Raw genomic sequence first — 16,503 nt, 5'->3', positions numbered from 1 at the left:
TCCAAAAACACGCGAGGCATGTTGTTCAGCTGCAGTATGTGTCTAGGGCTGAGGATGACTCTTCATATCAGAGCTGTTGAGCTCTAGCTCCTGAGCTGCATTGGGAGGCCTGGAGCCTGCTAACTTCTGCATTCCTAATGTTAAATAGACGAGTTATTGACAAGTGAATTATTTACTGAAGTTAAAGGAATTAAGTGTGTTCAAGTTATTAATAACTGAAGGTAGTTTGCAGGTCGGGGTATATGCCAGTTCCACAGTGGAACAAGTGCTACTTTTACAGTACAGAGGCACAGGCGTTCCCTCTTTACTCAGCCTCAGCTGTGTGACCTTTTCCAGTGTGAGTTTGAGCTCCTCCCTGGTCTCCTGTGCTGGCTTCTCTCTGGGCCAGTAAAAGGCCCAAACCCTCCTGGTTCTGTCCACCACTTGTTGCTTTTTGGCAATGACTCAGTCTGGAGCATTATGGAGCTGCTGACTTCAAATAGTTCCTGAAGCTACTGATCGGATGGAAGAAAGGAAGTCATTTTGAGATAGGAACTACATTCTACCTTGTTTTTATGTCAAGTTGCCGTAGTACAGCTCCATCTCCTGTCTAGGGAACAGTGAGCATGTGGTGGGCACAGGGACATGGGCTCCTGTGTGAGGCTCTGAGGAGTTCTCACCGCAGCCAGGAAGGCTTGTCAGTGCTGGATACTGCTCAGCACCTTGGTTGCTCCGGCTGCCAGTATTCAGCTGATTCCTCTTTCAGGTTTCCCTCTGGGCTGTGGTGTTCCTTTAAGGAGCTGCAATTACACTGCAGTCATCACCACTTTAATATGTCTTTCCTTCATGCCCTGCTTTGTATGGTTGAATAAACCCTTTCTGGGTCACTATTTAATTTGATATGGTCCCCCTCAGTAAAATGATGGAGAAAAGATGAATTAAGGCTCTGTGCTGGTCATTATCAATCATGGTTTGTGTGCATTACTTATTGCTCACAGTGCTTTTTGACATTAGCCCTCTCTAACCTCTCTCTTCATGTTAATGCTGCCTGGAGGTCCTTTCCCCCGATGTAGCAGGCGTTATTTATGTAGGTGCTGGTGCTGGGGGGTTTTAAAAGGTCAGCACAATCTCCTCAGGGACTCCACTCACAAAGAAGAGCTGGCAGAATGTAACTATCAGTTTTCGAACTGTGATTTTAAAAGCCGTATTTTTTTGGTGAGGACTTCTGATAGTGAGGTGTCAGAGCTCCAGTTACACCTTGTGAAGTACCTTGGTGGCAAAGTGGCCTCTCACAGTGCCGCCCTTACACCAGTATTCGTGTGTGTGAGGAAGGCTTTGGTAGGAAATGCGGTATTTTATGCTGTCATGAAATAGAAACGGTGTTGAAAATACCTTTTTATTGGCTTCTCTCAGCATAGGCTTGTGTTACACGGATCTGTTTGGACAGCAAGGTGAAGATGATGCAGCACTGTGCTGGGATGGCAGAGAAGGCCACCAGCTCCCCAGTGTGGGCTGGGTCCAGGAGGGGACTCCTCCATCTGCTTGGCCCTCCAGGGCCACGTCACTTCTCCAGGGTCTTCTCTGGGATCTGGCAGACAGAAGCAGCAGGGCAGTGGCCCCTGTGGGGCTGAGCAGAGCGTGTGGGAGGGGACAGGCAGACCCTGTCTGTGCCCAGGAGAGGGTTGGGGACAGGTTCCAAGGGCAGCAGGCAGCCGCTGCAGCAAGAGAAAATCTGATTTAATCTGGGAAGAGCTTTCACCGTGAGGTTAAACAGCAGGAGGCAGGCCCAGACAGGTTGTGGAATCTTGGAGATGCTCAGAGCCTTGGAGATGCTGTTCTCGGAGATGCTCAAAACCCAGCTGAACGTGATTTTAAGCAACATGATCTGGTTGGGCCTGTTTTGGTGGTGCATCTTTTGAAGTACCTTTGCCATTTTTTCAAAGAGGAAAACAGCAAATGAGAAATGGCAGCTTGATTGAAGACATTATCTTGGACCACATCCTAGGCTTGGAGTACTTGATTTTAAGTTCTGTGTAGTTATTTTTAAGAAGGAAATGACAAAGCTCCCTTTTTTAATCAAGATTAAATTTGAGCCAATTTTGAATGCTTTTAGCATTTAACTTTTTTTCATTGGTTTCCTTTTGAATAAGTGTTGACATCTCTGCTTGTAACTGTGTCCTCATGAGCATCACAGAAGAGACCTTACTGGACTGTGGGGTTTGTGATTCAGCCATGGCTCCTGTTAGGAAGGATTGCAGTGTTTGCTTTCCAGCCAGCCATCCCCTGAGTAGTTGCTGGACCTGCAGAGGAGGCTAGTTTTTCACTGTTAAAAAAATTGCAATAAAGTAGATTATTATTTGAAATGTAATTATGATGGTGGCGTTTCTGGTTGATCCTGGCTGCAGTCACTGTGCTTGTGCCTAAGGAGAAGGGTCTCTTTTCAGTGAGGGGTGGTCAGAAGATGCAGACCAGGTTGGACAGGGCTTGGAGAAACATTGTCTGCTGGAAGGTGTCCCTGACCACAGCAGGGGAGTGGGGACAAGGTGAAGGTCCCTTCCAACCCAAGCCAGTCTGTGATTCTGGGGTTCATTTTAAGACAGCCTGGTTTGGTTTGTCGAGCCCCTTCACTGTCTCAGCAGTGTTTAGGACTGCGGACTGTCTGCAGAGAGGAGAATAAATGCACCTGGCCAGTGCCTCCCAAGGGGTTTGGGGAGTGGGACCTCTGACTGGGGATGCTCTCCTGGGACTGGCAGTTTATTCACAATATGGGTCTTTCGCTACGGAACCGTCGGCAGCATGATTTAGGCCTGTGTGGTGCAATATTCACTCCCAGAGCACGTTAGCCCAGACACAAGCATTGTTAGCAGGGAATAAATAGGATGCAGAATCAGATCTTTTTATGGGAGTTTGTAGTTTGTGGCAGTGGCTGGGAGGTGGTGCTGGAAAACCCCTTCTTGTATCCTAAGTGACATGTATGGGCACAGGCTGAACTGTGGCTTCCTTGCCAATGGTGCCATTATGATGAATGGAATCTTCTACCATTTTTTAAATTCTGAACTTTTGTAGAAATATTGGGTGGCTTGGCTCAGCAAGAGAAATAGCTTTCTAGCAGATCTCATTCATTTTAATTTGATGTAAATCTCTGATGATGTTTTACAGTTCAGGTAAAATTACAAAGAAAACATTTGTGCATAGGCAATAAGAATTTGCTGGTTTAAGCTAAGCATAAATATAGTTGGAAAGCTTTCCTATTTGGGTATCTTTCATCTATAAACGACTGCCAGGGCTTTTATTAATTTTACATGTAAGTTTGTAACTGCTACAGGACCAAAAATATAATTAATTCCAGGATTTATAGAAGACACAGTATCTGTTCTAAAGGTACCTCAGTTTGTGTTCAGTGCTTCTTGGTTATAGTGTATGGATGACCTCTGCTTCATTCTGTTTTCTGTGTCAGTACATTTCAGTTTCACAGCAATCTTTACCGAAGGTGATTGGTTCTTATTCACTTATTTTTCAGTGCAAGTGGTCCAGGAAAGGTTTCATTCGAACACGATGGTGTATTACTGATTGGTAAGTTGCATCTTTAAGTTGTTTCTGATTAGATTTGTTGTATGTATGTTTGTTAACTATTTCCGGAAGGTTCCTGTGTAGATTGGTGTGTTCGCAGAGCAGGTGGGTTCCACACAGTCGCTTTATTGTCTGTTGAACACGGAGTGCTCAGTGAATGGTGCTGATGCAAACCAGATGTGGTGCTGATGGCCACTCACAGCACGGCTGTGGCCCCGTGCAGCCAGAGCAGGCAGGCTCAGGGGCAGCTCAGTGCTGTGGGCAGGGCACGGGGGCACAGCTGGAGGTGACGCTTGCCCTGCTGCTGCCTCCACTCCTGGTGCTGCTGGGGCCTGGCAGCGTCTCCCTTGGGGCAGGCACCACGCCTGGCTGTGTGCAGCCCTCACCTCTGGGCCTTCTGCAGAAAGAGCTTGTTCTAGGGGCACTCCTTCAGATTTCTCTGAGCCTACCTGGAAATCTGACCTTGCTTTTTTACCATGTAGTCACAGTTTGGTCTTTACTGCTTACCTGTGTTATAGTCACCTACGTGTACATGAACGTTCAACACTTTTCCCTCCCTCGTGTGGTTGTTTCATGTCTTATAACTGAGACCTTGATTTTGAAATCTCATGAATATTCACATGGGCTGACTTTTGAGTACTGAACAGTGTTCTGGCTTTGTTGCCATAAGCTTGCTTATTTAATTAAGCAGTCTGTGAAAACAGAAAAGGTACCCGTTTTTTTCCTTTTATAGGCTTCTGACCCTGGGCAGGAAGTTGTGTGATAATGTAGGTTCATGTTAGTTTTTCCAGATCCATATGTGTGGGGTGTGATTCCAGCACTAGATAATTGCAGAAGTGGGTATTAACATCAGATGCTAATCTGGCCTTTGCTCTTGTGTCATGACTTCCCTAGTTTCTGTCTCTTCTGTCCTCTGGGATTTCCTCTCTGCTGAATAAGCAGCATGAATTTTTTTTTAGGCCTTTCCAAGAAAAAACATGTTCTTCAGAGACAGACTTAAATGTAATATTGTCTTGTGAGGGGATATTAGAAAAGGACAGTCCTTGGCTGTAGTGAATGGGTGAGTGTCTGTCGAGGGTGTGTGGGGCAGTGAGGATGGGGAACCTCACAGCTTCTCCTAGGCTGTAAGGAGCTGAGCCATGGTGGTAGTTCTGTCTGGAATTATTGGGAATTATGATCCACATGATCAAACAAGGTGTCACATGTTTCTAATGGGAAATTGAAGGGGCGAGTTACTGTGGACAATTCCTGAAGAATGGAAGTGAAATACTATGGGAAATACACCTAAGGGAGTCTGAGTGCATAATGTGACTCTTCAGGGTGTGATGGGTGTTTGCACCCAGTCTCTGTGCCTATGAACAAAGTTCTGCCCATTTTCATAATTGTGAAAACTGATTTTGTAAACCATGACTTTTGATCAATGCATTTCTACATTCTAATAGGTCAATAAAAATAGAGCCCAGGCACTTTTTGTTAGTACTTCTGCATGAGTCCTTGAACTGTCCATTCTCCCTACCTAGGAAGACATTGTTACAGAATGTACCTCATGCCAAAAACAGGGGGCTCCCAAAAACCCTGAAAAGTGACCTTAACAGACTTCAGAGAGTTGTCCTTTTCCCTCCTCTGTGATCAGTGCTCTGCCCCAGTTAAGTTTCTCTGTGAATCCAGATTTTTCAAATCCATTATTCTTCATTAACTTTCCTTTGGTGTGGATAAAGAACTAAAGAATCCAGGGGCACTCGTGAGTTTTCACATTATGCAAAAATGAAAGAGAACTGCATAATTACATGTACTTTCATTTTGGGGTGTTTTTTAGTATCTTGACTACAAGGTGAAGGTGTTTGTTTCTATTCCAGTAGTTCTCAGTGTTTTAGCAGGTGCAAGGTAGTGCACTGATGGCATTCGTCTTAAATATAGTTTACGTGCATAGCTGACATTTGCTAGGGAGAATGGAGTAGAGAATGCACGTACTGTATTTAGGTAGGGCACAACCTTGGGAATGTTTGCAAGTATATCGGTGGTCAGAATCATTTTTATATTTTCCAGGAAGTAGTATTGGAAGATGACAGTCAGGGAAATGCAAAGCATTGCACTTTGAGAGGAGAATTTAAACGCACCAATACTATTTTGGGAATAACTGACTCATTACCCCTGGTGCAGAAAAGGATCAAGGGAGAAGGAATTGAATATGGATCATTATTATCTTTCTGAGATGTGTTAATAGGTGGATCCTGTGAAGGACACGAAGGGAGAAGGCAATGATTTATGTGAGTGTGCCAGGGGCTGTGATAGAGTGCTCTGTTTGGCTCTGAGTGCTGTGCTCTAGGTGTGCTGGAAAGAGGACAGGAGATCAGGAGTGGTGGAAGGGTTTGGGTAGGGGGTGAGAAACTGTGGCTGACCACAGCAGGGAAAATGCTTGCTGTCAGCCCTGCAGAAGGGGCAGAAATCAGTTTAATTTGCAGGAAAATAGGTAATATGATGAAAATTGAGTTTAAGGACAAGGCAGTTGCAGGTGGAAACTCCCCATCAGTAAATTTTAAGAGCAAACACACTTTAGACATGTGGGGTTGGGTTATAGATTGCTCTACACATCAGGTGAGCTGGTGACATGGGACCCTCCCTGTCCTACAGGGACTCTTTCTGTTCACCCTTCAGGCTGACAGGACTGGGTGTCTCAAACTGTCGTGTTTTGCAGTTCCATGATCATTATCTCTTTGTAAGAAGGTTAGTGGGACTGCTCCCCGTAACTGTGGGTCCACTGGACAGGATGTGCTGCTCCCTGGAGCCAGAGATTTTCACCAGGATCTCTGGCAGAGCCCTTTGTGCTGTGTGTCCTGTGTCTGACCGTGCTCTCACTGTTCTCACTGCCGTTTTTGCTGTGTCCAGGCCCATTCCCCACCCTGCCATGGTCTGGCAAACCGCCCTGAGCACAGCTTGGGGTTTCTGCTTGGTGTCTGCCTCAGCCGGAGCCTGTCCCTGTGCTGGCTGGCAGGCTGCAGGTGGGCTTAGGGGGCTTTTCTGCCCGGAACAAACGTGTGCGTCTGTGGTCTCACAGGCATGGCCCAAGGGAAGCAGCAGGTGGGAGTGGTGTGTGTACTGACTGCTGCTGTCTCAGCATTCTCCACACGGGGACAGATAGGGAGGCACAGTGTTGTGATTTAGGCCTTAATGTCGGTAACATTCTCCTCTCAGTAGCTTTTTGTGTTGTTTGTTGCAAAGCCACGGTTCTGCTCCACACTTAGCTGCAGCTTTGAAACTGGAAGTTGTTTGTTTACACATTCAATTTTTTAAAAGAATATTTCAGTGAGAGGGTACTGCCTGATTTCTGGAATTGTTACTGACAAATAGCGTTTCATTTTCATGTTATACATCCTTTATGTAAAAGGCTTGATGGAGTCTTACCTGTGGATGAGCTGTAGCCTGATGGCAGTCTGACAATTTTCTGATCATGATAGCTTAATCTGCACAGTTCTTGTGAGTAAATTTTAAGGTAACATAAGCGTGAATACAGTAAGTGCTGTGTTGAATGCTTTGCTGATGCAACAAATGTTTTTTTTTCTTTTATCCTGAATCATTTTTTTTTTCCTTTTTTTGTCATAGTGCCTTTGACTTGGTAAACATTCATCTTTTCCATGATGCTTCCAATTTAATTGCTTGGGAAACAAGCCCATCGGTTTACTCAGGAATACGGCATAAGGCTCTTGGCTATGTACTTGATAGGTATGTATTAGCCTTTCCTGGCCTCTTTCAATCTCTGTGTTCATAAGCAGCCTATGAAAGATGTTTCAAACGGCACACTCAGAAATGTAGAGGTTTTATTCTGTCTTCTGAAAGTGGATACTGCTCACCAGAGTTCTCTAGACAGTGCTGATTGCAGATCACTTTATGACGCTTGTTATTTAAAGCCAAATTACTGACCTTGGGGAGCCACTCTGAGGTCACCAGAATTGCAGAGGAGGAGCTCCACTTATTTTCTGAATGTGTTAGGTAGATTAGCTTATTTTTAGACTACGTGGACTCTAATGAAGCTACCATTCGAGTGCGTCTTCAGTTACAAAATAACAGAATAATTCCAGTTGGAAATGACCTCTGGAAGACCCTTACTGATCCCCCTGCTCAGAGCAGGACTGGCTTCAACAGCTTGTCCAGGTGAGCTTTGAGCAGCTCCAGCGTGGTGGTTTGTAGCTCCTCTGGGCCTTTGCTGTGTTTGACTTCCCTCGCTGTGAAACTTTCTGTCCCTATTATCCAGCCAGAATTTTCCTCTAAATGGTTTGTGTCCACCACCTGGATCTTTTGGCATGCACTGCTGAACAAAGCCTGGCTTTTCCCTCTCTGTAACTACCAAACAGACAGAGCCAGTCACGGAGTCCTCACGTAGACAACTTTCCTGCAACCTGAACAAATGCAGGTCTTTGAGCCTCTCCTTGTGGGTGCCTCCGCACAGAGCAGGCAGTTCATCTCAGCAGCAACACAGCATTTGTGTCTAGTCACCACTGGTGTCAATACCCCTGTGGGTTCTAATGATATTTCAGAGCTGGTTCATCTGATGAGTGGCGCAATACAGAGGAGTCACGAAAACAGCCTGAAATTTACGGCTGCCCCAGTTATAAGTCAGGAAAAAGACAGCTTTCTCTTGAGTAAGAGAAGAATGTCTGTGTGTGGGCGTTGGTGTGTTGGCAGGGTGAGCAGGGATTTCTCTTGGGAGGTGCCATGTTTGCCTGAGAAACAGAGAAACGGAGCTTTAACGTGTCTCTTCAGAGCAGCCGTGGCACACACTGCAGTCCATGGCATGATGGGGAGCTTCAAACAAACTGCTGAGCCTGGGAGCAGTACAGAACCAGAGCCCTTAGCGTGCTGTCCCTGCCGCCCGCGGCCATGTGCCAGGGTGCTGGGTTCAGAGGACTCTTGAACGGGACCCCCAGTGACCACAGGACCCCCAGTGACCACAGGACCCCCAGTGACCACGGGACCCCCAGTGACCGTGGGACCACTGCTGCTGTTCCCTGGAGCGAGGGCTGGGCGAGGGGCACCGGCTGGGGTCACCCTTGTCCTTCCCCAGAGTGAGCAATGGGTCCCAGCCCAGGCAGGGGCGCTGGGCCCCGTCCTGCTGCCCCGGGCAGCCTTCAGGCGGGGCCGCATGGCTGGCAGTGCCCTGCTGGCTGAGGGGAGGGCAGCGCGCTCCTGGCCTCGGGGGAACCGCTGCCCAAGGCAGCCTGCTGTGCTCTGGTGCCCAAGGCAGCCTGCTGTGCTCTGGTGCCCAAGGCAGCCTGCTGTGCTCTGCAGCCCAAGGCAGCCTGCTGTGCTCTGCAGCCCAAGGCAGCCTGCTGTGCTCTGCTGCCCAAGGCAGCCTGCTGTGCTCTGCAGCCCAAGGCAGCCTGCTGTGCTCTGCAGCCCAAGGCAGCCTGCTCTGCTCTGCAGCCCAAGGCAGCCTGCTGTGCTCTGCAGCCCAAGGCAGCCTGCTGTGCTCTGCTGCCCAAGGCAGCCTGCTGTGCTCTGCTGCCCAAGGCAGCCTGCTGTGCTCTGGTGCCCAAGGCAGCCTGCTGTGCTCTGCAGCCCAAGGCAGCCTGCTGTGCTCTGCAGCCCAAGGCAGCCTGCTGTGCTCTGGTGCCCAAGGCAGCCTGCTGTGCTCTGGTGCCCAAGGCAGCCTGCTGTGCTCTGGTGCCCAAGGCAGCCTGCTGTGCTCTGGTGCCCAAGGCAGCCTGCTCTGCTCTGCAGCCCAAGGCAGCCTGCTCTGCTCTGCAGCCCAAGGCAGCCTGCTGTGCTCTGCAGCCCAAGGCAGCCTGCTCTGCTCTGGTGCCCAAGGCAGCCTGCTGTGCTCTGCAGCCCAAGGCAGCCTGCTGTGCTCTGCAGCCCAAGGCAGCCTGCTGTGCTCTGGTGCCCAAGGCAGCCTGCTGTGCTCTGGTGCCCAAGGCAGCCTGCTGTGCTCTGGTGCCCAAGGCAGCCTGCTGTGCTCTGCAGCCCAAGGCAGCCTGCTGTGCTCTGGTGCCCAAGGCAGCCTGCTGTGCTCTGGTGCCCAAGGCAGCCTGCTCTGCTCTGCAGCCCAAGGCAGCCTGCTATGCTCTGCAGCCCAAGGCAGCCTGCTGTGCTCTGGTGCCCAAGGCAGCCTGCTGTGCTCTGGTGCCCAAGGCAGCCTGCTGTGCTCTGCAGCCCAAGGCAGCCTGCTGTGCTCTGCAGCCCAAGGCAGCCTGCTGTGCTCTGGTGCCCAAGGCAGCCTGCTGTGCTCTGCAGCCCAAGGCAGCCTGCTGTGCTCTGCAGCCCAAGGCAGCCTGCTGTGCTCTGCAGCCCAAGGCAGCCTGCTATGCTCTGGTGCCCAAGGCAGCCTGCTGTGCTCTGGTGCCCAAGGCAGCCTGCTGTGCTCTGGTGCCCAAGGCAGCCTGCTCTGCTCTGCAGCCCAAGGCAGCCTGCTGTGCTCTGCAGCCCAAGGCAGCCTGCTGTGCTCTGGTGCCCAAGGCAGCCTGCTGTGCTCTGGTGCCCAAGGCAGCCTGCTCTGCTCTGCAGCCCAAGGCAGCCTGCTGTGCTCTGCAGCCCAAGGCAGCCTGCTATGCTCTGGTGCCCAAGGCAGCCTGCTGTGCTCTGGTGCCCAAGGCAGCCTGCTCTGCTCTGCAGCCCAAGGCAGCCTGCTCTGCTCTGCAGCCCAAGGCAGCCTGCTGTGCTCTGGTGCCCAAGGCAGCCTGCTGTGCTCTGCAGCCCAAGGCAGCCTGCTCTGCTCTGCAGCCCAAGGCAGCCTGCTGTGCTCTGGTGCCCAAGGCAGCCTGCTCTGCTCTGCAGCCCAAGGCAGCCTGCTGTGCTCTGGTGCCCAAGGCAGCCTGCTGTGCTCTGCTGCCCGGCAGCTGCTCACGGCTCCCTGTGCGTGCCACAGGCCTGAGGGATCCCTGGCCGCGGGCGGCTCTCCGCTCTTCTGGCTCTCTCTGGCAGCGGCCTGGGAGTTACAGGCGCTCCTGTGCAATGCAGCTGATGTGTTGGAAAATGTCTCGTTGCCGTTTTCCCCTCTGTAGCTTTTCACTGGAAAAGGTTCTGAGATGTTGCAGTGGAGTGTAAATGCCTTTCCTGTTGGTCTCTTTCTCAAGTTTCCTTCCTCTCCGTGGGTTTTCTGTCCTGTAAGGGCGGGTAGGTGGGACAGTAGAGAGACTGCCTTTCCCCCAGCAGGGGGCTGAGCAGGAATTTCTCCAAACAGGATGTTACCATCACCTTTGGGATGATCCAGGGGTGAACAGGAAAAGCCAGTATTGCCTTGCTCTTGTATCACTCGCAAAACCTGCTCAAACGATTTGAAAATGCTGGAGGCGCTTGGAAGGTTTGCATAGGTAGCATATATATAAATGTGTAAAAGATCCCAGATTTTCAGAACGGACTCCGGAAGATCAGGATCTGCTCTCGATGCAGTTGGGGTGCATATTCTTGAGTTCTGTTTCATAGAGCAGAATGGGATTTTTATTCCATTTTTTCTTGGCTCCATTGGTCTTCTCTCCTTTTCTAATGCTTTGCATGAGGGAAACCTGTGCAACCTTTTGCATTGTTTATTTCACACTTGCTTGCAGCATACAGTGTGCTTCATTAGCTAATTTTGGCTGCGGACCTCCCACGATGCCCTGGCGAGGGTAAGGTAATAAGACCGCAGTATTCGTGTCAGCCGTGGGTCAGGGATGTCACGACGGTATATCATTAAAATGTGACACTGCCAAAACCTGCCCCAATTCCGCCGTCCTTAGAAAAGGAGCCCTCGGGTTTGGGGTTGCTCAGTGCCATAGCAGGCTCGGCGCGGATGAATTGTTCATTTTGAGGGAGCAGCCAGCCGCAGATCCGGACCTCCACAGTGCAGTGATGGGCTGGCGGGCACAAAGGGGGAGTTCTGTAGCGCAGTGAATAATGGGAAGCCCCTTTCATCGGCAGGACTAACCTTTTGGCAGCCACCAGCACACTCTATTCTGATCTGCTGATTGGGGAGGACAATACACTGAAGCTTACTTTGAATGAATGCTGCCACCAACAGTGTCCCCATTCAGGGGCTTTGGGAACCATCTTTGGCCATTGTCCCCCAGGACTCCCTCAGACAGCAGGAAAAGGGAAAGTGAGAGCAGCTATAGGGGGAAAAGTACTTCTTTTCTTGGCTTTAATCTCTCTTTAAAGCTTCATAGATCTACATTTCCAGCTGAGCTACTGGAACTATGCAGTGTCAGATAAATACAGAAGAGAGAGGTTTCAAGCTGAGCTTTCAAATCCCCTTATCTGCATGAACTAATAATGCAGATTTAGTGCTGTTAAAAACAGAGACTGATAAGTCTTTTCCTTTAAAGCCTTTAAACTGCTAAAGAGCATTTAACAGTGATGCAGTTCAAACCCAATGAACAATGCTGAGAAGGAAAACAGTTTAATGAGCTAAACCTTCACTGAATGAAACAGAAACACCTTCTCACAGTTGATTTAGGTCACTGTGGGAGTCAGTGAAAGCTCAGTTGTGTTCACGCTGCATCTTCATAAACATGAGTTATGTACAGCCTTTTATCTGGGCAGCAGCTACCACAGGAGTTTGGGATGCAAACCAGATGAGGGTTTGCAGATAGAGCTCAAATGGATCCGTTTAACTGTTCGGATTGCCGGGGAAGTTGCTATCTCCAGAATTATTTTAGTCACAAAGTTTTAATGCGTAAGCAAAGAGCTGTACATCGTCACAGCATTGGTGAGCAGGGGGAGGGTGGGGGAAAACCGAGGAAAAAAGCACTGGGGGAATGATACAAAGTTGTGCTAGAAGTTTTCTCCTGGGGAAATCTGTTAGTAATCCTAATCGCATGTTTGAGGAGTGGAAAGGTTTGTTCTTTTCGCTTTCATAAAGCTTCTGCCTTAATAAAGTTAATCCTGAAGTGATTTAGCTTTAATAGCATTAAAATGAATTAAGTAGAAAGAAGAACACTTTTAAGGGCAGCTCGCTGGTATGTGCTGAGCCAGACTGCGTTTAATATTTGCCGTTTGGCAAGGGAGAAGATGTGGTGTCGGATTGTTGCTTTAAAGACCAAGAGGATTGGAATCACACTCTTGTTGAACAAATATTTGCTTGTATCTTTACAAATACATACATACGGCGTATATGTCGAAAATTGAGGTGTGTAATGAATCTCTGAGAGCATCAGTATAAACCCAGACTGAGCCCCCAGAAGTCAGTTATGTTGTTCCAGGTAGACACAGGTCTACAGTCAAAACTGAATTTGCTTTAAAATGAGACAAGAACATCTGCTTTATGTTTTGTGAGGAGAAAAAAAAATCTTCAAAGACCATTTTGGATAAAAATTCCCATGCCAGGTAACCGTATTTGCATAATACTTTTTTGTGTGTGTTTTCTGTAGTTGGAGGGTGTAAGCTGTAGGTGACAGTAAGAGAGGAAAATAGTTTGGTTTCATTTTTCATGCATCTGTTGTAACTAATGCTTATTTCATATTAATTAACTGTATTGGCATATTAGTCGTGTCCTGTAGCCACTTGATGGGGAGAAGCGTATGAATGCAGTAGCCAGGCTGGGGAATGAGGAAAACACGGCAGGATGGGGCCCTTCAAGAGTGGAAAGGAGAGTTTGGGAAGGACAGGACGTGAGGTGTTAGCCTGATCCCTGGCTCTTGGTGTGCCAGCCATCTAAACTTCCTGAAATTATCTCGAGCATTGAGATCCATAAAATGAGTGTGGTTTTTTTTTAATGAAAGTGACAGTGCTCTTCTGTTTTCCTATTGAAATGTTCCCTGGCCTAGTTCAACAGAAACATTTTTACATTACAACTGTGAAATCTTGGCATAAAGCTCCCCTTTGTGCCCTTCATTATTTTCTCACAAATATAGTCCATTGTCACATAGCTGAAGTTAATTTGATCAACATTGGGACATTTAACTTTTATGTCCGGTCAAAGGAGCTGTTTCATGCTGATTTTGAGTATTGAAAAGAAATGATTGCCAGAAAAATAATGTTACTATTAACAATTCAGAGCAATTAGTTTCCCAGGGAGAGGCGATGTGATGCACCGGCTCCACACAACTATTCTTTGTCATTTTATGGATGCTCATCAGTCAACTGTCACCTCTTCTCAAAGACCCCTCCAATCTAAATGTTTCTCTTTGGGCTTTTCCCAGAACTAGCAGCTGAATGAGCAAAAGAAAAGCCACTTAGTTTCTAGGCAAAGGAAAACTTTGCTCTAAAGATCTGGGTCATTTGGGAAGATCCCCAAAGCAGCGCGCTTTAGGAGGGCTTGGGATTTTTTTGTTTTGGTTTGGTTTGGTTTTTACTTTGTTTTTTTGCCACAGTGATTTTAACATGAGCCTTCAAATGAGTAGTGAAATTTCTGTGTATTCAGATAGAAAGCACTCTCGGGGCAAATAAACCTTCCAGCCAAATGTCTTCTAACAAAGGTTTAAACCCCTGGATCACATTCAAATCGACAGCTTTTCATTAAACACCCGAAGCTCAGCTCATTAATATTCAGTCATTCTCCCCCTTAAAGGAAGGTTAAGTGCTCTCAAAATTAGCGTGTTTGGATAATATGCTCTTTAAAGAGTAAATCCAGCAAAATTGTCTTGTTACTCTCAGCCTGTCAAATACAGGCAAAGTCACTTTTCCTTGCTCCTTGTTTTTCTGCTGGCTTGAGCTTTGGCATCTTTGATGCACTTGTCAAAAATTCAACTCGTGTGTCCTTCCTCTCTGCGCAGACATATCGTGAATTTTACTTAGGTTATATTTTTTAGCAGGGAAATATTTTTGTACTGGGATGCATTGTAATGGAAAGCACACACTAGTATAATTTTAAGGACACAATAAATGCAGTTTCGTATTAAGTGAACGATAATTTTTGGTCATTCTAGTCAGTAATTTTGCCTTTATTCTGTTATTTTCAGCATTTAGAGCTCTTTTTTTTTTCTTCTTCTTCTTTTCTTTTTGACATTATAAACTGAACAGGTTGTAATAAATTTTCAGTATTCATTATTCAAATGGTAAATATCTGATTTTTCTCTTACGTTAAATCTGTGTAAACAGTACCAGGTTTGGAAGTGACGATCTGAAATCCAAAATCCAGAGCTTTAGATCCTTGCAGGTATCACAGAGAAAGGTGTCATTTAAAGAAAAAATAGAGTAGATGCACTACGTCAGTTTTTGCTGTACCTGGCCAGTGTGAATAGAATTGCAGCTCTGTCAGAAGAAATGCTGCAGGTAAAGGATTCCTGGAGAGGTTTTAGCCAGTCGTTTGCCCACACAGTCGCTGTGCAGCAGTGTGGGTGTGGATCGTGGCAGTCTTGTGGCGCCCAGAGCCTCCATCTCCCCTAAGGGCTCTACTCCTTTTTGCCTGTTTTCCATTGGCAGGATCTCCTGGAGCTGCCCTGTCGGCTGCTGTGTCTTTGTAGCAGAATGTGAGTGCTGTAAGCAGAGGCAAGGCTGGGTTTGCTGTAACAGCCCCGCTCCCAGGAGAGCATGTGTAATTAAACATGTGATGCAAGGAAGGAGAATGCCTCTTAAAAATTAAAGGTCTGCAAGTAACTTGTTGCCTGCTTGATTTTGCTCAGAAAGTGGCTTTATATGAGAATGTGCGGAGTGTCACATTCTCCTTGAGGCATATTTCTGTCTTTACTGTAATTTGTTCCTTAGAGGGCCTGGAGCTGGACAAACATAAGTCATTAGTGTCCAGCTAAAGGTGACACTGACATCAGCATCCATTGTTGTCCGTGCCTTTTCAAATCTCAATGATTCAATTAAGAAGAATCTATATGGGCTGTTGATCCAATTCTTATTCATTTGCAGAGAAATGAAAATAAATTGCTGTTGTGATTTTATTTACGATGCTGGCTGCGAGCGGATGCTGCGAGCTGATGGTTATAAAATGGAGAACGGTTGAAAGAGCCCATTCTGCTCCCACTGGAGCCTGTGGGCGCAGGCCAGTAGCCACCTTGGAGATTTTGACTCCCGTAAGGTGGGAGCACTGTGGGAGGAGGCTGTGGGCTCTGCATCCTGTGTTCCATGTCCTGGAAAGATTCGGATCATCCCTAGCTGGGAAATACTCAGATGGGAGGGAGAGCACTTGCAGCCGCTGGTTGTGCCTGTGCAGGAGCTGGAGAGGTTGTGGCTGGCTGGGCAGACACTGTTCCGGGCTGCATAGGGCGGTATGTGGCTGCCTCACCTGTTGTGGAGCTTCTTTGTCTTCATCCCATCAGTGCTGGGCTTAAGATGCAACCAAGATGAGTCAGTTTCTCACTCCAGCAAGGAAGTGGGAGCTTCTATATCCCTAGAATTCTCACTGTTCAAACCTAATGTTGACAGCTCTGAACTTTTTTGATCGCCGTGCTCTTCGGAAAGAGGGTTCTTCTATTTAACACTTCAAACGTTTCTGTCCTCACCCCTTTTTTGTTCCCTCTCTTAGCTCTGGTACTCCACTGTAGTGTGATTTTCAAAGGGATAATGTAAAATTGGTTGCTCATGAGCTTTTCTCTGCATCGAGCATTGTTCAGTCCTTTGTTAGTGAATTCTCTCTGGGTCTGAGCCATTTGCATTGCCCTTTTCTGGAAACATTTAGGTTTATTTTCAATTCACAGTGGCCCTGAGCCCAGCTGTTACCCAGGCCCGGTGGTGGGAGCCTGCAGGTCCCCGTCACTGGCAGCTCTCTGTGGGTGACGTGGCACAGCACAGAGCGGTCCTGTGTCCTGTCACTATCTGCTGCCCGTGCAGCCAGCACAGGAGATGGAGCTGGAAAAGATGCTCGTTTTATGTCTGGCAAGACCCAAATCTGGCAAAATTCCTTAACCATCGCACCGCCGTTCCTATGGATGAGCTCTTTAGGACAGGCAGTGTCTTTAGGCTGAGTTTCTCTAGATATGTCACAAAAAATGCTTTTCTCAGCCTTAGCAATGGATCAGTATCCTGTTGCCACATACCCTGGTTACTTCTGTCTCACTATTTGTGCTTTTGACACTAAGTGACCGCAGGATTTTGGCG

The 16,503-nt window shown here is 47.7% G+C and overlaps 1 protein-coding gene across 2 annotated transcripts in view; it reads left to right on the top strand.

Moving 5' to 3' along the window:
- The window catches only part of INPP5A (inositol polyphosphate-5-phosphatase A), a 183,018-nt gene that overhangs the window by 104,286 nt on the left and 62,229 nt on the right, over positions 1-16,503 (top strand). For both annotated transcript variants that reach the window (XM_066190681.1, XM_066190682.1), the window contains exons 7-8: positions 3,500-3,552; positions 7,150-7,269. In XM_066190681.1, coding sequence (XP_066046778.1) covers positions 3,500-3,552; positions 7,150-7,269 — 173 coding nt within the window. The remainder of the gene's footprint in view (positions 1-3,499; positions 3,553-7,149; positions 7,270-16,503) is intronic.

The sequence above is a fragment of the Chamaea fasciata genome, unplaced genomic scaffold (genome assembly GCF_029207755.1).
Source record: "Chamaea fasciata isolate MVZ Bird 193981 ecotype frontalis unplaced genomic scaffold, bChaFas1.0.hap1 SCAF_9, whole genome shotgun sequence".
NCBI lineage: Eukaryota > Metazoa > Chordata > Aves > Passeriformes > Sylviidae > Chamaea > Chamaea fasciata.
Note: the sequence above shows the minus strand (reverse complement) of the source record. Positions and strands in the feature narration are given on the sequence as shown.